Consider the following 22,216-nt stretch of genomic DNA (forward strand, 5'->3'; position numbering starts at 1 on the left):
GGTTTATAGCACCCAGGTCTCTCCAGGTCTCTCTGCACAGTATGTGTGCGGAAAACACAGTGGTCCCGGTCATGGAGACCTGGGTCTATCAACAGGGATCAAATAGACTGGGTCATGGTCAAGCCCTACTTCACTCTAGCCTGTGTAGCCCTTATGTGGTAGGCAACAATATCCAATTCGAGAGGGTTTCGAGTTGTGTGAAGCCTCTTGAATCCAACAGTGAGGATATAAACTGAGAGAACATGGGAGAGATACCTGGAATGTTACAAACGATTTCTTACGTATGTTAAGACAACCTGAAAGTAATGTTTTAAAATTCAAACAGCAGAAAGCTTGTAGCACCCTCTGAATCCTCTGATTTGCCAAGTGAATGTTCTCTCTAAAATCATTAACTTTGCTTTTTCAGGACAATGCATTTACCAGGCTATTAAGTATAAAAAGCAGTTGACAATTTTCACTATCTTATATTGGGCAAATCTGGTGATTTATTTGATGCAGTTTTTTTTAAAAGAACTTTATTTTGAAATAATCTTGCACTTTTGGAAAAGATGTAAGAAAGTATAAAGAACTGGTCTGTAAAAGCTTCATTTAGAGTTTCATCAATTGTTAATATTTTGCCACATTTGAATTATGATTTCAAGTATCTCCATTTCCCTCTCCCCTCTTCTCCCCTCCTCTGGCCTCCTCTCCTCTCCCCTCCCCTCCCTTCCTTTCCTCTCCTCTTTTCTACCTATCTACCTATTATCTATCTATCTATCTATCTATCTATCTATCTATCTATCTATCTATCTATCATCTATCATCTATCAATATATGTGTACATATACATACACACACAGATAATACTTGTTATGAACAATTTGAAAGTACAGAATCACGCTTATTTACTCCTAAACATTCCAGTGCATATTTCCTAAGAACAAGAATGTTTAATTACATAACCACAGCACAATTATGAAAAGTAAGAACTTTAACACAAACAGAATTCTATTATCTAGTGTATGGAACTTATTCAAATTTCACCAGTCATCTTCATAATGCCCTTTATAGCAAAACATTTATGTATATATGTATGTATTTATTTTAAGGTCCAGAATCCAATCCAGCATCACACATTGCAGTCAGTTGCCTATTTCTTTAAGCCTCGTTCAGTCTAGAATGTCTCTTCAGCCTGTCTTTGTTGTTCATGAGATTGACCATTTTAAAGAGCATAGGCTGATTTTCTACAGACCATTCCCCAAGTTGGGTTTGTGGCTGCCTCCTTCTGATTAGATGTAGGCTGCCTATCTGGACATTTTTGGTCCTTAGAGTGTTATTCCAGGTGTCTCATGGATCTGTGTTCCCATGTTTGGTGATGTTGGCTTCCATCTCTTGGTTATGGAGGCGTCTGCTAGGTTCCACCATGGTCCATTTGTAGTTAACAAGTGATTGTGAGGGGAGATACTTCAGGACCGTGCAAGTATCCCGTTCCTGGTCAGATGTCCCTTACTGGTGTCAGCATGCTCGAAGTGCTCTGCAAAGGGATGCCTCATGTGTGTTGTTTGTTCCTCCCCCAGTGGTGATCATGTGTGCGAGCAGTGACACCATCCGGAGCATCATGCTGGCGGCGCACAGGCATGGCATGACCAGTGGAGACTACGCCTTCTTCAACGTTGAGCTCTTCAACAGCTCTTCCTATGGTAACTGTGCTTCCACTTTCCCCTCCTCTGCTAGGGTTCCAAGAGAGGTTGTCAGATGCCCATGAATGGTGGGTTGGATAAGTAATATGTGGTACATAAACACCATGGAATACTATGCAGCTTTATAAAAGAATGGAATCATGTCCTTTGCAGCAACATTAATGGAGCTGGAGGACATGATCCAAACAAATTAATGCAGGAACAGAAAATCAAACACTGCATGCTCTCACTTATAAGTGGGAGCTAAACACTGAGCAAACACGGACATAAACATGGGAACAATAGACACTGGGGACTCCTGGGGTTGGTGGGGGTGGGTTAAAAAACCCTGTTGGGTACTACGTTCACTACCTGGGTGATGGGATCCATACTTCAAACCCCAGCATCACACAATATTCCCATGTAACAAATCTGCACATGTACCCTTTGTATCTAGAGTAAAATTTAAAATAAAAAACAAGGGGGTTGTGAGAAAGATTAAAAAATTTGAGTTATGTCCATAAATGTGATTTCCATAAATGCAATTTTGGAAATTTGTGACTCTGAACACTCCTACAGCTTCTCAAAAATTTCTTGAATTTGCTTCATCTCCAACAATTCAATTAGAGCAAAAAGATACCATGTACCTGTGATGTCAAGACACCTGTCTGGGTATGAGCGTAGCCCACTCCTGCACTCCAAATGGTCATAAATCCAGGCCCCAAAGACCTCTTGTCCAGTACTTTTCCACCTGCACGTTGCTATCATCATGATATCATCATGATCAGAATAATTTCAGTGAGATTTGGGCAGAATTTTTAATAGAATGGAATAGACTAGAACATGACACTACTGAATAGGTAAAGGTGTGTCACACTTAGCATGTGTATTTAGAAAGGTTTTACTTCAGTAATATTGCACATTTGTGTGTATATGTGCATGTTACACCTATGTTTACAATGGGTCACAGTGTGAAATAAAATAACTGTTACTGCAAATTGAGGTAAAAATCATTTGAAAGCCACTGCTCCCAGTCCCCTCTTTCTTCCAGATTATTGCACCTTAAACCTCTCCTATACAGAAGTTGTGAACCACCAATGTATAGAGTTGAAAGCATTTAATTCCCTATAATGAATCTGGGGAAGTTTGCAGGGTTCCTGTGACGGAGGGTGTTTAAGGAGATCATAAAGATAACAGGTACAAGACATTTATCCCCCAAATGTGGTTAGGGCTCTCTCTGAAGCAGACGGCATCGGGCTACAGAACATTTTCTCAAATGCTGCATGCTGGCTGCTCAGAGTGGAGCAGTTGCAGGGGAAGTGTAAGTGTGTATATCACAAATGGCATGTTTATACTGAGCTTCACTTCCCAGTTCTTGCTGATGAGATATAGTTGGACAGGATCTAAGCCTTAAAACATACTCCCCGGTTTCCTGCCCTGATATCCTGGCTTACTGGAGCAGTACATCATTGTGCATATACAGATAATAAAACACACTTATCATGGAGATAAAGAAAAGTTGATGAAACAAAAGTAGCCACTGCTTCCTGTAGTGGATAAAATTAGAGATTTGAGGCTTGCAAGATAAACACCCTAGTTTGCCCTCCTTCCTGCCATGATGATCTTTTCCCCTCTGTTTTACACAAGCAGAGTGGTGCTTTCACTTCTCCACTCAAGATCAGAATGTAGTTTTAGTATGGGCTGCAGGGTTGAGTTCATTGAAATAGTGGTAGAAACTGGTGAAAATGAAAAACATGTATGCTGAGTGTTGCAAGTTGGCAACTACAAATACAGAATTTAGAGGCAGTGCATGTGAATTTAGAGGCATTAGGTCTGGCAAGTACCTAATACAAATGTTAGGTACTGGAATTCCTCTCATCCACAGATAAAGCTTTTATTACTTTTCCCTGTTAATTATAATACATGAGTATTGTAGACAATTTAGAAAACATAGAAAAGCACAGGAAAGAAAACAAGTTATCATAATTCTGCCACGCAGACAAAAGTACATTGCTAATTTTTAGAAGTATGTACATCCTGCCTATTTTATAAATATATGTTTTACAAAAATATTCTTCAATATATTGATCATACTATTTATGGTATGGCTACATGTTCTTTTATAATGTTGATAGTCATCTTTGATAAGTCTTATTTTTCAATACTGATGTTGTTCCTAGCTTTTTGCTATTAAGAACAATGCTGTGTTGAACGTACACACACACATACACTTTCTCTCTCACATATTTATACATACATAATAGCTGTAAAATACATTTCTAGAAGTAGAATTGCTGGCTCAAAGGTTATGTGCATTTAATGCTTTGTTTTCATTTTTGAGACAGGATCTCACCCTGTTGCCCAGGCTGGAGCACAGTGGCGTGATCTTGGCTCACTGTAGCCTCAACGCCCTGGGCTCAAGTGATCCTTCTACCTCAGCCTCCTGAGTAGCTGGGACTACAGGCATGTGCCACCACGCCTGGTTAATTTCTTTTATTTTCTTTAGAGACAGAGTTTCATCATGTTGCCCAGGCTGGGCTCGAACTCCTGGGCTCAAGTAATCTGCCTGCCTCAGCCTCCCAAAGTCCAAAGGGACTACAAGCATGAGCTACCATGCTGCCTGCCATTTAGGTTTTGATAGATATTGTCCATTTTTGCTTTTGCAGTAAAGTATATGATTATCTGTTTTCCTGTAACCTTGTCAACCCTGTATAATCTAACTTTTAACTTATTTTATTTAATTGAATTTCCTTTTATGTTTACAAGCAAAGTTTTGCAGTTTTCTCATTTGCATTGTGCATTATTCTTGTTGAGTTTGTTTTTAGTATTTTATGTTTTTTGGTTGTTATTATGATCATGATCTTTTCTTGTTGTATTTTGGAATGGTATTTATGTAGAGAAGCAATGAGTTCTTGTTTATTTATTTTGCAAGAATTCTACGTATTAAATCCTCTGCTCTAATAGTTTTTATATCATTTCAAATAACAGTGACAGTTTTTTTCTCTGTTTTGATAGTTGAACATCCTATTTCTTATTCTTTTCTTATTGCACTGGCAAGAACTTCCAGAATAATATCATATAACAGGGGTGATACTTTAAATTTTGACTTCTGTCATGAAGTAGATGGTAAAGTATCCTGTTATTCCTAGTTTATCATGTCTGATTTTTAAAATCAGAAATGAATATTGAATAATATCAAATGCATTTGACCTGTTCTCTTAATAAATTTTAAAATATTGGGCCACCATGGCATTCTTGGAATCAAGTGTACTTTGTCATGATGATTTTTTAAAAGATATATTGTTGAGTTTAAGTTTTTAGTGTTTTATTTAGGGTTTTGGATCTATATTCATGAGTGAGATTCAAGAGCAGTTTTTAGCCGGACCGCGGTGGCTCACATCTTTAATGCTAGCACTTTGGGAGGCCGAGGCAGATGGATTACCTGAGGTCAGGAGTTCAAGACCAACCTGGCCAACATGGTGAAACCCGTTTCTACTAAAAATACAAAAATTAGCTGGGCGTGGTGGTGTGCGCCTATAATCCCAGCTACTTGGGAGGCTGAGGCATGAGAATCGCTTGAACCTGGGAGGTGGAGTTTGCAGTGAGCTGAGATCTTGCCACTGCACTCCAGCCTGGGCAACAAGAGCAAAACTGTATCTCAGAAAAAAAAAAAAAAAGTCTTTTTCTTCAGATGGTATTGCCAGGTTTTAATATCAGGTTCTTATTAGCTTTATAGAATTAATTGAGATACTTCCCATTGTTTTCCATGCTCTATAACAATTTTGATACCATAGGAATATTCCTTGAAATAAGAAAACAGTTCAACTCTGTATTTGCACCTAACTTCTTTCTGGAGGTAATTTTTGGACAACTTAAAAAAACCCTTCTATAATGAAATAATTTCATATATAAAAAACTTGCAAAAAAATATAAGTTGAGAATCACTTATTTGAAATTTCTTGGTATTTTTTTTTTGGAATCATTTTTAAATTTATTTAGTCTGTAATCAGATTAACTAGATTGGAATCACAGCTCTGTCACTTAATTGTTAAATGTCCTTGGGCAAGTTCCTTAATCACTGTGCGCCTTAGTTTTCACATCTGTACAATGAGGGTAATGATACCTACTTCATGAGAGGGTTAAATATATATATGTAAAGTACATAAAACTGCCTGCCACATAGTAAGTGCTCCATAAGTGTGATCTACCATTATTGTGCTATACTATATAAATTTGTATCATGCCTTTTTTTTGTGTGACTTGTATAATTTTCTTTTTTTTTTGCACACAAAACAATAAACATTTTCTAAAAGTACATACAAACAAAAAGATGCATATCAAACATATTAGGAAGGTTGCACATGGGAAGACGGGGAATAGAAATGGGGGGTGGGAATTAAAGAAAATAAATGAGAGAGGGACTTTGTATGGATCAATGATAATAACTCAATCCTCTATTTGACAAAGAAGAAGGAGAAGGAAGAGGAAGAAAAAGAAAGTGGGATAAAGGATCAGAAAGGGAGGAAAATAGAAAAAATTAGAGTATGACTCCAGGGTAGACCTGTTTTGTTTTCGCTTGGTTGGTTGGTTGGTTTGTCAGTTGTATTTTTCATATGTTTCGCCATGTTGGCCAGGCTGGTCTCGAACTCCTAGCCTCAAGTGATCAACCCACCTCGGCCTCCCAGAGTACTGGGACTACAGGTGTGAGCCACCACGTCCAGCCCCCACATTGCTTCTGGCCTCTGTGATAGACCTCCCAGACGGGGCGGCCAGGCAGAGGCGCTCCTCACATCCCAGAAGGGGCGGCGGGGCAGAGGCACTCCTCACTTCCCAAACGGGGCGGCCGCACAGAGGCGCTCCTCACTTCCCAGACGATGGGTGGCCGGGCAGAGGCGCTCCTCACCTCCCAGACGGGGCGGCCGGGCAGAGGAGCTCCTCATAACCCAGACGATGGGCGGCCAGGCAGAGACGCTCCCCACCACCCAGACGGGGCGGCGGCCAAGCAGAGGCTGCAATCCCAGCACCCTGGGAGGCCAAGGCAGGCGGCTGGGAGGCGGAGGCTGCAGCGAGCCAAGACCACGCCACCGCACTCCAGCCTGGGCAACACCGAGCACCGAGTGAGCGAGCCTCCATCTGCAGTCCCAGCACCTCGGGAGGCCGAGGCGGGCAGACCACTCGAGGTCAGGAGCTGGAGACCAGCCTGGCCGACATGGCGAAACCGCGCCTCCAGCCAAAGGAGAAAAACCAGGGAGGGGTGGTGGCGCGCGCCGGCATTCCCGGCAGCCCGCAGGCCAGGACAGGAGAATCATGGGAGCCGGACGCAGGGAGTCTGCAGCGAGGTGAGTGTACTCCAGCCTGGGCCACAGAGGGAAGAAAGAAAGAAAGAGAGTGAGAGAGAAAGAAAGAAAGAGGGAGGGAGGGAGGGAAGGAAGGAAGGAAGGAATGAATTTCTTGGTATGAAAGTGTTTCAGATTCCAAGTTTTTATTTGGATTTTGGAATATTTGTGTGTGTGTGTGTGTGTGTGTGTGTGTGTGTGTATACATACATATATATGTAAAATGAGACATCTTGGAGATGGGACCCAAGTCTAAACATGAAATTCATTCATGTTCCATATACCTTATAAACATAGCCTAAAGATAATTTTATTTTTTCACTGAGGATGCTGAATAAACTGTATATTGTGTGCCTGTGTTTTGACCCATCACATGAAGTCAGGTGTGGAATTTTCCACTTGTGGTGCCATGTTGTTATGTCGATGCTCAAAAAGTTTTGGATTTTGGAACATTTTGGATTTCCCACTTTTGGATTAGGACGCTTAATCTGTATAGAGACTTCATGTACAGTTATGTGTTGCTTAATGACGAAGACACATTCTGAGAAATGAGTGGTTAGGCGGTTTCATCATTGTATGAACACTATAGAAGGTTTTCATACAGACCTAAATGGCAGATAGCTTACTATACACCTATGCTGCATGGTATATAGCTTATTGCTCCTAGGCTATAAACCTGTACAGCAAGTTACTGTACTGAATACTGTAGGCAATTATAGCATGATGGTATTTGGGTATCTAAACATAGATTCTATCTAAGTATAGAAAAGGTATAGTAAAAATACAGTTTTATAATATTCTGAGACTGCTGTCATATATGTGGTTTGTCATTGACTGAAATGTTACGTGGGGCATGACTGTACATATTTTACCAAGCTTCCTCTAATGTTACCAAATAACCATAGTACAATTATCAAAACAGGGAAATTAACTTTGGCACAATATTACTAACTAAACTACAGGCCTATTTGAAATTTACCACTTCTCCTCCTAGTGTTCTTTTTCTGTTCCAGGATCCAATCCAGGATCTCACACTGCCATTTAGTTGTTGTGTCTCCTTTATCTCCTCCAGTATGTGATAGTTCCTCAGTCTTTCCTTGTCTTTCATGACTTTGACACTTAAAAAAAAAGTTTTCACTATGACCAAGTGGGGTTTATCCCAGGGATGCAAAGTGGGCTGTATATTTGAAAAGCAATCAATTTAATCCATCAAATTAAGGAAGTTAAAGAAAAAAGATCACATGATCATATCAATAGATACAGAACAAGCTTTTAACAAAGTTCAACACTCATTCATGATTTTAAAAATAAAAAATAAAAAATTATAAAACAAGGAATATAGGGGAACCTGCTTAGGTTGACAAAGAACATCTACAAAAACCTCACAGCTGATATCACAATTAATGGTGAAAGACTGAATGCTTTTCCCGTAATATGGGAAACTAAGCAAGGATGTTCACTTTCATTACTCATTCAATTTGCCACTGGGGGTTCTAGCCAGATAAACAGGGCAAGAAATGAAAATAAAAAGCATACAGGTTGGAAAAGAAGAAAAAAATCTGCTGTTTTGTGCAGATGTCATGGCTGTCTATATAGAGAATCCCAAATAATCTACAAAAATTCCTTAAAGCTAATTAATGAGTTTAGCAAGGTCTCCAAATACAGGTTCAACATACAAAAATCACTTGTGTTTCTATATTCTAGCAATGAACATGTAGATGCCAAATCAACAATATAATATCATTTAGTCAAAAAAGAAATACTTAAAAAATGTAAATTAAAAAATGTCTAAGTTTTTTTGCTGAAAACTACAAAACACTGATGAAACCACTAACGAAAGAAATAAAAAAATCTGTATTAATGAGAGACATACCTTGTTCATGAATCGGAAGATTCAACATGGTAAAGAAGACAATTTTTTCTTACATTGAGGTTAAATAAATTTCTTATAAAAATTTCAACAAGATTTTTTTTAGATGTAAGGAAGATTATTCTAACTTTGACACTTTTCATGAGCCCATTATTTTGTAGAATGTCTTTCAATTTGGATTTATCTGGTATTTTTCCACAATGAGATTGAGTTTATGTATTTTGGTGAGAATACTGCAGACGTAATGTTGTGTCCCTCTCATTGCATAATACCAGTGCATAAGAAGCCATACTGTATGACTTATTGCTTGTGATGTTTGGACAACTTTTTAACACTTCCTTTCCTATGAGTTTAATTTTTCTGCTTCTTGAAAATTCTACTACACAGAGTTATACAGAGTGCTCTTATACAACTTACAAAGTATACTTGGGGTTTCTGATTAGATCTTTTATATTTTACCTTTTACACCATATTTGCTCAGACTTTGTGCCTTGGTGTTTTTCTGCCTGAGAGGCTCTGCCATGAACTAGCTGTTAACTCTAAGAGTTAAGGGTTAAGAGATGGTTAAGAGCTTAATCTTTAACCCTGGCAAAGTAACATAACTCTGCCCTCCCCTGCAAGCCTTAGTTTCTTCAATGAGAATAATAATACTTATCTTATGGCGTCAGACTGAGTAATAAATGAGGTGATGTATATAAAATACCTTGCAAACTTCTTGGAATAACTATTTAATAAATGTTAGCTATATTTTATTAGTCCTAGTTTACTTTGACCATTACACCTAATACTTAAAAAATTATGTTAAGTTTATACATTTTTTTCTGTGGTGTTAGCTTTATAGATAGATTTAAGGTCATACATTCTGTTATCAGGTTAGCCAATGTTAATATAATATATCCCAAGGACCTGGGTGCATTAGGAATTGCACCTTCATGCACCTAACCAAGATGTCCAGTTGTAGTGATTTTAAACAAATATAGAGATTTATTCTCTTACCTGAAACACATCCAGAGGTGGGAAGTTGAGGGCAGGGATGATGACTTCCTAATGTCATCAGGAGTCCAAGCTGGTTCTGTTTTCCTGCTACTCTCAATCTTAGTGCATAAAATCCATTCTCAAGATCAAAGATGGTGGCTAGAGCTCCAGGGATCATGTGTTAATTCTAGGCAAGACAAAGAGAAAAGACAGCAGGTAAAAAGAGACCCTCCTGGTTGACATGGTTCTCTATGAAAGGCTTTCCTGGAAGCCCCACTCATTAACTTCTGCTTACATTTCACTGACTAGCTCTAGTGACAAGGGATATCAGGGAATGTGTGCTTTTAATTGGACTCACTGCTATCCTACATCAATTTAAGAATCTGTTACTAAGGAAGAAGAGAGCATGGATGTAGGAAGGCAACTGTCCATCTTCCACAGACTCTGAAGCACCTTTTCCCTTGGAGTAGAAGCAGTCAACAGAATCACATGGTGGACAGAGTGACCTAGACCAAGGTTCTGCTCTACATCAGTAGTAAAGGGCCTTGTTTGAAACTTTGTGCCCTAATAATCAGATTTATATGTTCATGAAAAGTTCTTCAACATCTACCTCTCCCTGGGCCTCTTCACACCAAACCCTATACTTGTTCTAGGAAAAGGCCTCTATTTTATTTTATTATTTATTACTATTTTATTTTATTTTATTTTTTTGAGACAGAGTTTCGCTCTTGTCACTCAGGCTGAATTGCAATGGCATGATCTCGGCTCACTGCAGCCTCCGCCTCCTATGTTCAAGCAATTCTCCTGCCTCAGCCTCCTGAGTAGCTGGGATTACAGGCGTGTGCCACCATGCCAGGCTAATTTTTGTATTTTTAGTAGAGATGGGGTTTCACCATATTGGCTAGGCTTGTCTCGAACTCTTGACCTCAGATGATCTGCCTGCCTCGGCCTCCCAAAGTGCTGGGATTACAGACATGAGCCACCGTGCCCGGCCAAGGCATCTAATTTTAGTCACTACTTACTTGATGTTGGATTAAAAAAAAAAACCATATTGATAGTGTGTCCATTTTTACTAATTACTAGATTGTTTGGTCTTGGTGAGCACTCAAAAAAAGATTCTCAGATTTGCCCAAATTATGCGATTACAGGAGTTCAGTGGGTAATATATTATGGGATAATTCAAGTGATTGAAAATAAGACTTAAAACATAGGTTTAAAAAAGTCTAGAAAGAAGATAATATATATTGCCCCATAGAGTTTTTAAAGGCACCGATTGACATTTTTGTTCATTGGCATTACCTACTTAGAAGGTGAGTTAGGTGGTCACTTATCTGGGCGATCCTGTCCAGAACTGTTATTATTGTAGAGCTTCCCTATCTTCCTGAGAACTCAGAGAGCACTAATTAAGATGAGAACAGAAGTATGGTAGAGATTGGTGATGCGCGCAAATTATGTTATTTGACTGGCTAAAAATGGAAAAGTAACAGAAAAACCAGGGAGAGATTAGAATTATGTTTTGCCATAAAAGTGATACATGTACATCAAAGTCAATTTGGAACACAGAAAAAAGAAAAAGAATTCTCACGTAATTCATCAATCATAACGGCTGCTAAACAGCTTTTGGCACTTCCCCTTCTGATATGTTTTCCTCTTCTACGTTTGTTTTTAACGTTTTTGTGAATCACCGCATATGCAGTTTTAAATCTTAGAACACCCAAACTCTGATGAAATGAATGTAGGTTAGGTGGGGCATTGTTATCTGGAGTCTGGCTTGCATTTAGATCTTGTTCCTATCATTTATCAGCTAAATGACTTCGGGCATGTTAATCTCCTTGAGCCTCAATTTCCTCATCTGTAAAATAGGGATTGTACTTAAATCTTTTTCAAAGAGTTGTTATGAGAATTAAAGAAAGAAATACTGCAGGTCGAAGAGCCATATGGAGCTGTGCACAATGGTATCCCCCATTAAGGGGTGTTGTTATTAACAATGGGTGTAATTGGACCAGCCTAGCCATGGCAACCATGTGACAGTGGGTCGTTTGGAAAGGGTGGGGGTAAGCCAAGGAAGGCAGATATTTTCTCTCCTTAAATGACCACCAGAGCTGAAGAGCCACAGTACTGTGGGGCCAGGCCAGGTGAATGCTTAGCATTCATTTCTTGGACAGATTCTGTGATGTCTCAGCCCCTCATTCAGGTGATATATATCGAAAGTTTACTATGTGCTAGGTCCTCGGTAAGTACTGGGAACTACAGGATGGCACAGTTACCCCAACATGGGTACCCTTTATTGGCTGCAGCTCTTCAGCCACAGGATGGCTGGGCACAGGGCTTGGTGCTGAGCAGACTACCTTCCTCTTTCATAAATATTCTGTACCCAGTGCAAGCTTGGGTGTTTAATACAGCATTAGAATCCACCACTCCTCTGTAAGTGTTTTCCTCAAGGTCACCAGTGAGCTTCTCATTACCAAATCCATTAGCTTTACCTGAGACCATGCTTCATGCCTCCAAAGCTGTGCCACCCAATAGAACTTTCCGCAATGACGGCTATGTTCTAGTCTGTGCTGCCCAGTATGGTAGCCACTAGCAACATGTGGCATTGAACACTTTAAATATGGCAAGTGTGACTGAAGAGCTGAATTTTTAATTTTAATTACATTTAAATAGTCACACATGTGGCTAGTGGCTCCTCTGTGAGACAGTACCGCTCTAGAGCATTCGATCTTGTTGCCATCCAACCCTTTCTGGCAACCCTATGCTCTTAGCTTTGGTGACACGGCATTCTTCTGGTTCTCTGTTAGCTCCTCTCTGTTTGCTCTTACTCCTCTTGCCCACTAAAAATAGCATCCCCCCAAAATGTCTGTGCTGTGCCCTTCTCCCTCTGCTTTCTGCACTGTCTTTCATGTCTGGCGAGGCAGCCCCTGGTTTCTAACTTGGAGCCGTGTGGAAATGACACCCAGCACGGTCTCTAGTCCTCACTCCTCTTTTTGGCTTCGGACTAGCATTTCCACCTCTAGCCTGGTGGTCACTTGGGCATTCTGCAGTCGCCTTGGATTTACCTACCCCTAACTGAAATAATCATTTCCATGTCCTTCTAACCCCCTCCTCCTCCATCTGGCTCTGCTGCTTCCTTGCTGTTAACCTGTTTTCCTTTTCTCCTTGGCGTCATCTGTGATGTGCCTCCCTCTGTGTTGTCCCTCACTCCCTAACTGTTGTACAGTCTTGAGATTCCTCACGCACAGTGCTCTGCCTTTGTTCTCAAGGGCTCTATCTCTTTTTTGGATAATAAAAGTCAATGCTCATTGTTGAAAATTTACTATATTCAGAAAAATACCAAAAAAAAAGGAAAAGAAAAGAAAAGAAAAGAAAACTTGCTCATAATTGTAACATCCTGAGAACCATTTTTAACTTTTTTGGTGTGACTTCCCACATATAACCTTCCCTAACCTCTTGCCTGGATTACTGCGGCTGTGAACGCTTGGTGTCTCCCCCACCCTAATCCACTGCTATTTCCCAATATGATTCTCATCATATCACTCTTCTGTTCTGCTCATAAATCTCCAGAGGCACCCAGTTGTCTACTGCATTAAGTTTGTCCCCACTGATGGGGCATCATGCCAAGCCGACCTCTGCTTTCCTAATGCTCAATAGCTCTGATATGGGAGATGTTACTGACACACCACAGTTAGAAATGCCCACAAAAGCAAGAAGTCATAGTATCAGTTATGGTTGGGAATAGATACCTATTTAGCTTGGCTTAAATTTAATAAGCACTACTATTTCCATCCTTTTTTCTAGGAAGCAAAACTCCAGGCTGAGCTTGGTGGCTCACGCCTGTAATCCCAGCACTTTGGGAGGCCGAGCCGGGTGGAGCACTTGAGGTCAGGAGTTTGAAACCCGCCTGGCCAACATAGTGAAACCCTGTCCCTATTAAAAATACAAAAATTAGCCGGGTGTGGTGGCACGTGTCTGTAACCCCAGCTACTCAGGAGGCTGAGGCAGGAGAATTGCTTGAAACCTGGAAGCAAAGGTTGCAGTGAGCTGAGATCATGCCACTGCACTCCAGCCTGGGTGACAGAAAGACACTCTGTCTCAAAAAAAAAAAAAAAAAAAAAAAAAAAGAAAAGAAAAAAAAAGGAAAACAAAACTCCAAAGCCATTACCTTTTAGATTGTGGTAGACAGATTTATTATACTGGATTTTACTTCTTTGCAAATTAAAAAAAAGTTTTTGTCCGTTTTGGTCCCTGAGATAGTTGCAGTTTCTAGTCCTATGTGTATTTTCTAATTACATAGCATACAAGTCTGTAGAGTTAAGCATTTCCCTTCCCCTGGAGAGAATTTTTTCCAGAGCTGAGAAACTCACACCCTCTTTGCCTGAGACATCACCTCTACTGAGTCTTGATACTTTGAGTCAATTAAAAATGAATCAATAACTATTTATTGCGTGCCTGCAAGCAGTGGGCTCCTCCATTGGACAAAGATGTCCTGAGCATTCTTAGAATTTGGGGTCTTCCTGGCAATGGACTTGGCCCCTTAACAAAGGCCATGCTGTATCTTGGTGATTGAGCAGCCAGCTGGTTTTGCCTGCCTGATGGCCCACTGGCCCGAGCGTGGGTATGGCTCTGCTCACACTCTGGCCTCCTTAGTGTCTGGGAGGTTTCGTGGGAGAGGAGGAAGACTTTGTCAAGTTTTTCTCGGTGGCCTGAAATTTAATCTTATGCGCATTGAGCACAGATTTAGTTCCTAATGAATTCTGTCCTCAGCTGTGTCTTATTTGTCTTTTAACAGCTCCCTGGCACATGTAAGCAATTAATAAATGGTTGCTATTATTAGGATTATGATTATACAGATGCCTCTGCAGACATTTTCTTTGTCTCTGCCTTTTCTCGGGCTCTAGACTAAATGCCCAGCTGCCTCCTGGTTGTCAGGCACATTTGCACCTTTGCCTGTGCTGTGATGTAGGCTCAGCCAAGCATGCCTTCCACCCTCCTCCCCTCCTATTAAAATCCTGTTCACAGAGTTAGGACCTTTCTAATGCCTCTTCCTCACATGCAGCCTTCCCCCAGGTTAGAGCTCATTGCATCTTCTTCTCTACTCTGTGTTGTTTCTTTGTACCCCCCATAGTAAGCTGTGGTCCTACCTGTGATAACTTCAGCTGTTTACATGTCACACCCTCAGCCTCTCTCTTGAATGTGGTGGAGACTGTATTTACAATGCTCACCCTGCCAATCTCAGGACCTTGCATAGTTCATAGATGTTTGTCTGATTCACACTGTCATAGAAATTCCAAAGCCACCAGGTCTTTGTTAAACTTTTTCAGGAAGAGTAGAGTGAGTGCCACAAAGTCCCGGCTGTATATCCCAGAGACATTCTCACTGCTTAGCTGTTGGGTTCGAGGCCTCTGCTAAGGATGAGGGTGCTCGGGGCAAACAAATGACTTTGGCGCTGGACTCCAGCAGGTGGAGTTTCTTGTATTTCCAGAGATCTCCAGGAATCATAACAATAATTCATAGAAAAAATAGCTTATTGTCAAAAGTTAGAGGTCCACCTTGCCTTTTGGGGCCCTGTAAGCCACATGTTTTCTTGAAAATAAAATAATGAAGAGAAAAATAATTATTCTTATTCATGTAATTTTTTGCTTTTGTAAAAGAGAGACCTGTGAAACGTTGGGATATCTAGCTTCTCAATGCATCAGTTTTCTTATCTGTAAAATAAAGAGGATCATAGTACCCATATCACGGGATCTTGTGAGGAGTAAATTTTTTTTTTTTTTTTTTTTGAGACGGAGTCTCGCTCTGTCGCCCAGGCTGGAGTGCAGTGGCGCAATCTCGGCTCACTGCAAGCTCCGCCTCCTGGGTTCACGCCATTCTCCTGCCTCAGCCTCTCCAAGTAGCTGGGACTACAGGCGCCCGCCACCAGGCCTGGCTAATGTTTTGTATTTTTAGTAGAGATGGGGTTTCACCGTGGTCTCGATCTCCTGACCTCGTGATCCGCCCACCTCGGCCTCCCAAAGTGCTGGGATTACAAGCGTGAGCCACCACGCCCGGTGTGAGGAGTAAATGTTTTTATGCATGTTAAGTGTGCTCAACAAATAGAGCTTTTATTATTATTATTATTATTATTATATATGTGCTTAATAAATGTTAGCAATTTTTATCTCATTACCACTAATGCACTAATGGACATTGTCTAATAAATAATTTCTATGATGTTGCTAGCACTAGAGAGACACAAGTCTTTGAGTTCACCCAAGCTATTGTTCACCCTGAAAAGATTCAAGAAATATCAATAATCTCAAACTTTTTTATTTTAACAGCACTAACTTTTTTTTTTTTAAATTATACTTTAAGTTCTGGGATATATGTACAGAATGTGCAGGTTTGTTACATAGGTATACACATGCCATGGTGGTTTGCTGCACCCATCAACCCGTCATCTACATTAGATATTTCTCCTAATGCTATCCCTTCCCCAACCCCCCATCCCCTGACAGGCCCTGGTGTGTGATGTTCCCCTCCCTGTGTCTATGTGTTCTCATTGTTCAACTCCCACTTATGAGTAACATCACTAACTGTCTAATAGTTGTGCATATCCATTGTCATGCGTTGCTGTGACCTGCCGTCCCACACACACATAACATCAGGTTTATTATACCACACTAGCCACTTGATTCACCTCCACAGTTGATTGTAGTTATTAAAAAAGAAGTATGAATGGCAAGGAATAAAAACTGAATTCTTTCTCTTACAGTGCTGGAATTTTGGGGGTGGGGCAGGGCTGAAAATTGCAGTTATATGGTTATTACAAGGCAATTACCTCAACAGTACTCTTCTTTTTCACTCACATTTCAAAGGAACACATGTCCAAAAGGTCTTCTTCTCCTTTAATGGTCTTGACGTTGTCCCATCATACCTAAGTGCAAAACTATGACAATACTTCTCTTCCTGGTTGCCAAAAGTAACATGCGGGGGCACATCACAGTTGTGAAGGGAGAATGGCCTCTTTATGGTGGCTGGCTTGGAATTATAAATATTTTTATTTCTTCCGTAGGAGATGGCTCGTGGAAGAGAGGAGACAAACACGACTTTGAAGCTAAGCAAGCATACTCGTCCCTCCAGACAGTCACTCTACTGAGGACAGTGAAACCTGAGTTTGAGAAGTTTTCCATGGAGGTGAAAAGTTCAGTTGAGAAACAAGGGCTCAATATGGAGGATTACGTAAGTGCCTGATTATGAGCCTAGACCTTTAGCATCCTGAAAACAGTCTTCTAATTAAATCAGAGATGACAGAGTGTCCCATTCTGAGCCATTCAAAAATTCCTAGGTTCAGGTCTGAATGTCACTGTTGCCTTCTGTTTTTTTTTTTTTTTTTTTTTCTCCTTTCTGGGTGGTTTTCCTCCTTCCCTCCCCAATATACCCACTATCATCTCTACTCTTCACTTAACTTTTTCAGCTGCTGCAGGAAGGACAATTGCTTTTTCATGGGCACTTGTGGTGGTGCTGAGTAGAATGTCTGTAGACTTCCATCACGTATTTGACTAAGAGGATTTTGGGGGGAGAAGGAGGATGAAGGAGTGCCAAAGGTTTGCATGCCTAATTTTTCCAAAGCTTGGTGGCAGCTGATATTTGGGGTTTTAGGAGACACTTTCTTTTGGCAGCCTGGCTTAGCGTTCTGGCTAGTCTGCTTGTGGATGGCGTTGTTGCCTCTTTCTGCTGGAAGTTGCTTCCTACTCACATATTGTAGGGCTTCGCGTTCCATTAGTGCTGTTGTTACTAGTGCATTTCAAGAGTGGACAAGAGTCAGAACCTCATTAAGCAGACTGAGGATTAAGCAGAGGGATTCATCTAAGAGCTGGCACTGCAGGCAGTTGACCACACCTCATTTGGCATCATTGTTTTGACTGCCTCTGACATGCTTTGCTGCATGGCCAACATGCCACTCCTGTAAATCCTTTCTTAGAACAGGATGAGTGGTGGGCACCTTGGGCTAGTTGAGTAGGTGTGCTGGTCTTCAAAAGTAATCACTCTACAGCATCCCAAACTGAAAAGGAGCACCTTTTTCCTCCTCTTCTTTTTTTTGAGTCAACATTTCACTCTGTCTCCCAGGCTGGAGTGCAGTGGCGTGATCATGGCTCACTGCAGCCTCAAACTCTTGGGCTCAAGCGATCCTCCCAGTTCAGCCTCCTGAGTAGCTGGGACCAAAGGTACACACCACCATTCCCCACTAATTAGGAGCACCTTCTTAATGATAGGCATATGGCCTGGATAGTCTCTGCCCAAATTGGATAATGATCAACTTCATAAGAGATGGCCACTTCCAAACAGGATTTCTCCTAGTGTCTCTACTTGAAGTACCACAGAGTACTGGCATTGGCCTCAGAGCTGCCTTCTGAGTCTAGATTTAGCACTTCTGAGCTGTGTGATCTTGGAAACATTGCTCAGTTTCCCCGATTCAAATTACTTTTCCCTGTTGGGAGGATTTTGGATTATTTACCTGAAGCATTTAGCGCTATCCCTGTCAGAAAGTTAGGACAAAATAAACTGTACCTCTTTTGTACCATTGTTGCAAGATTATACCTGTCTTTATAGGAATTTGTTATCAAATGACATACAAAGGGTCTTATAAACGTTTTATTAATGTTTAAAATCAGTGCTGTCTGGTAGTTATACAATGTGACCCAAAAAAGTGAGCCACATATATAATTTAAAATTTTCTAGTTGAGACATTTGAAAAAGTGAAAAAAAAAACCCCAGGTGAAATTAATTTTAATAATATATTCCAATTAACACAATATAAACATAATATTTCAACATTTAATCAACTAAAAATTATTAATGAGATTTTAATGTATTTTTTGTACTACGTCTTGGAAATCCAGTGTGATTTTACACTTACAGTGTGCGAAGCCCTTGTTCAACTGCTCCATGGCCACACATGACTAGTGGCTACTATATTGGACAGCGTGTTCTGAATTATGAGAGAAGTAGGGTTTCTGCAACAGAGGCTACGTTTAAGGAAACATGTGATGGTGTTGTCATCATCCAAATCCTTTGTCTCAGAAATATGAAAGAACGCAAAGAGTACTGAACTTCCTTCAGTAGTGCTGCCAAATGTAGCCTGGGCCATTATTGAAAACATCAAACTCTTTTACATATGCCACTGTATATTGTTTTACTTTATTAGGTTCATATTAATTTTATGGTTTAAAGACTCGACAATGGTGCCATGTTGTCTGGCTTCCTTTCACTGGGCAAAAGTTGGCATCCCAGCCAGGAGTGGTGGCTGACGTCTGTGATCCCAGCACTTTGGGAGCCTGAGGCAGGCGATTGCTTGAGCTCAGGAGTTGAAGACCAGCTTGGGCAACATGTTGAAACCTCATCTCTACAAAAAATACAAAAATTAGCCAGGCATGGTGGCATGCACTTGCAGTCCCAGCTACTTGAGAAGCTGAGGTAGGAGGATCATCTGAACCCAGGAAGGTTGAGGCTGCAGTGAGCAGTGACTGCACCACTGCGCTCCAGCCTGGGTGGCAGAGTAAGACCCTGTCTCAAAGAAAAAGTTGGCATCCCACTACTGGGTAATTCTTCTTGGTTAGCTGTTATTCTGTGTTCATAATATTAAATCTTATTTTAATGGTAGTCTAAGCAAAATCTCACTGGAAATGTATACCTACTACAAAGATTTATAGTATATTCCAAACCTGATAAGAGCACTTTAGAGATTATTTGCAGCCCTAGATTACCATCCTGCTTCCCTCTGATGGTGGGAGTATTAAAAGTGACTTTATAAATAAATAAAAATTAGAATTTTAAGTAGAAGTTAGAGCTAACTATAATAACTTATTTTAGTTCTGAGGATGTGTCCATCTTTTGTATGTATGTAGGTTTTAGTGGGGCTTTTTTTTTTTTTTTGAGATGAGGCCTCCCTGTGTTGCTCTGGCTGCTCCTGGGCTCAAGTGATCCTCCTGCCTTAGACTCTGGAGTAGGTGGGATTACAGGTGCGCACCACCATGCCTGGCTGAGTTGGGCTATTGTGAACACCAGCTGCAGATGTTTATCAAGTTAGGTTAGACAGGTGGTCCTGGTGAGTATCATGGGAAGGAACTACGGGAGCCAAAGAGCCAGCACCTGGTGTGACTGGGTTCCCAGAGACTAGTCCTTGATCTTGTGTGGTGGGGGAGCCTGTAGGAGTCTGGGGTCTTCTCTCTAGACTCAGTCTTTTTGCTTCTGTTATTTGTGCTAATGAGTTGTCTCATCTGCTTACTTAGAACTCCAGTTCATGATGCCCATCATGAGCTCTTCGTTCCCTGCTATCCATCTCGAATTCAGTGATTTTGGTGGACTCTGATTTGTTCTAAAATTTACCATGCATTTTCCAAACAATCACATGACCTAGGAACAGTGACAGTTTTGTTTCTTTTAAATTCTTCTACTTTTAAGTATGCTTAATTGAAAGTGTACTTAAGAAGCTGGGCACAGTGGTACATGCCTCTATTCCCAGGTACTTGGGAAGCTGAGGTGGGAGAATCGCTTGAGTCCAGGAGTTTGAGCCCAGACTGGGTAGCATATCAAGACCTCACCTCTAAAAAAATAAGTAAATAAAGTAATTTCTTAAAAGTATAATTAAGTATGTGTATACTTAATTGAATTTAAGTATTAAATATATTGAATTAAAATTAAGTATAATTAAATTAAAGCTTTAAATGGCCTTGGGTGGGATCCCAATACGTATTAAATAGAAGCAGTGATAGTGGGCATCTTAACTTTAATGTAAAGAGCATATAGCAGAATTCATATCTTTTCACATCATCACTTAAGCATGATGTTTGCTGTGGGGTTCGGGGGACACTCTTTATTAGACTGTGGCAATTCCCTTTTCTCTCTTGTAGTGAAGTTTTTTCTTTGGCAAAATGATTCCTTCTAATACGTTAACTGAAACAAAAATAGCACATCAAGCATCAAGGTTTGTATGATGTGGGTTAAGGAAAATATTTGGACACAGGTTTTTTACTTTAGGCGTTATGTATCGTATGATACCACTGACTCTATTTCTTCTATGTTAGTATTGCATTCATCATATTACCATGTTGTCAGCATCCTTAAAAAGGTTACGGTCTTCTGAAAATGAAAAATTTGAAACTTTAAAATATTTACAGACTATACTGAAGCATTGGGAGAATAGAGTAGCAATGATGTTTTTAGTAAAATTAATGTTTCATATTTTTAACTTACCAAATTTTGATGGATTAATGCCATTTTGTTTTGGTAAAATTGATCTCTTCTCTCCTCTATCCATCTCTTGCCCTCTCTCTTTTTAATTGACTTTTTAGTAGAGGTAATTGCACATTTACATGCAGTTTTAAGATGCAATACAGAGAGATTCCTTGTGTACATTTCCCAGTTTCCCGCAATGGTAACATTTTGGAAAATTATAAGATTGGAACTAGGATATTGACACGGATACAATGCAATTATTATGCTCAGATTTCCCAGCTTTACCTACACTCTTTGTGTGTGTGTGTGTGTGTGTGTGTGTGTATTAAGTTCTATGCAATTTTATTCTGTGTAGATTTGAGTGTTTGAATTTTATCAAATGGGTATTCTTACACATATTGCGATACTCAGTTTTTCTTTATTCTGTTAGAAAGTTGTGATGTGAGTTGCATTAGTAGATGTTTCTGATTGTAACCATTTCTGCACTCCTAGAATAACTCAGGACCATCTCAACCTCAAGACTGAATTGTTCTATTTCCCAGTTCATATTTTGGAGAGTATACTTATGGTTGAACCTACACATGCCTGCCTAGGTGGAGATTTTCAGGCTGGGTTGTCTCAAATGCTGTTAGCAGCCTGTAAATTAGCTTCCTTTAGTCCAGTGTTCACTCCTGTTTCCCTCAGCTTGGGTGCTACATGTATGTGGTGTGATAGAATATAGGGTTGTTTAGGGCTAGTGTATCACTGGGGCTGTAAGTGTAGCATATACTATAATTGTCTAGTTATTAGTACATGTATCTTAAGACAGTGTCCCCATTATTCCTATGGGTACTATAATATTAAAAAAATGCATTTGTTCTTTTACTAGTGAACCAAGGGGAAATCTATTCCATTCTGATGCATCTTTTTTTTTTTTTTTTTTTGAGACAGCGTCTCGCTGTGTCGCCAGGCTGGAATGCAGTGGCACAATCCTGGCTCACTGCAACCCCTGCCTCCCTGGTTCAAGTGATTCTCCTGCCTCAGCCTCCCAAGTAGCTGAGATTACAGGCACGTGCCGCCATGCCTGGCTAATTTTTTCATTTTTAGTAGAGATGGGGTTTCACTTTGTTAGCCAAGATGGTCTCGAACTCTTGACCTTGTGATCTGCCCGCCTCAGCCTCCCAAAG

The 22,216-nt window shown here is 40.4% G+C and overlaps 1 protein-coding gene across 2 annotated transcripts in view; it reads left to right on the plus strand.

Moving 5' to 3' along the window:
- NPR3 (natriuretic peptide receptor 3) overlaps positions 1–22,216 on the plus strand; it is an 84,985-nt gene that overhangs the window by 11,929 nt on the left and 50,840 nt on the right. For both annotated transcript variants that reach the window (XM_032135738.2, XM_032135739.2), the window contains exons 2-3: positions 1,557–1,679; positions 16,888–17,054. In XM_032135738.2, the coding sequence (XP_031991629.1) occupies positions 1,557–1,679; positions 16,888–17,054 (290 nt within the window). The remainder of the gene's footprint in view (positions 1–1,556; positions 1,680–16,887; positions 17,055–22,216) is intronic.

The sequence above is a fragment of the Hylobates moloch genome, unplaced genomic scaffold (assembly GCF_009828535.3).
Source record: "Hylobates moloch isolate HMO894 unplaced genomic scaffold, HMol_V3 SCAFFOLD_17, whole genome shotgun sequence".
Taxonomy (NCBI): Eukaryota; Metazoa; Chordata; class Mammalia; order Primates; family Hylobatidae; genus Hylobates; species Hylobates moloch.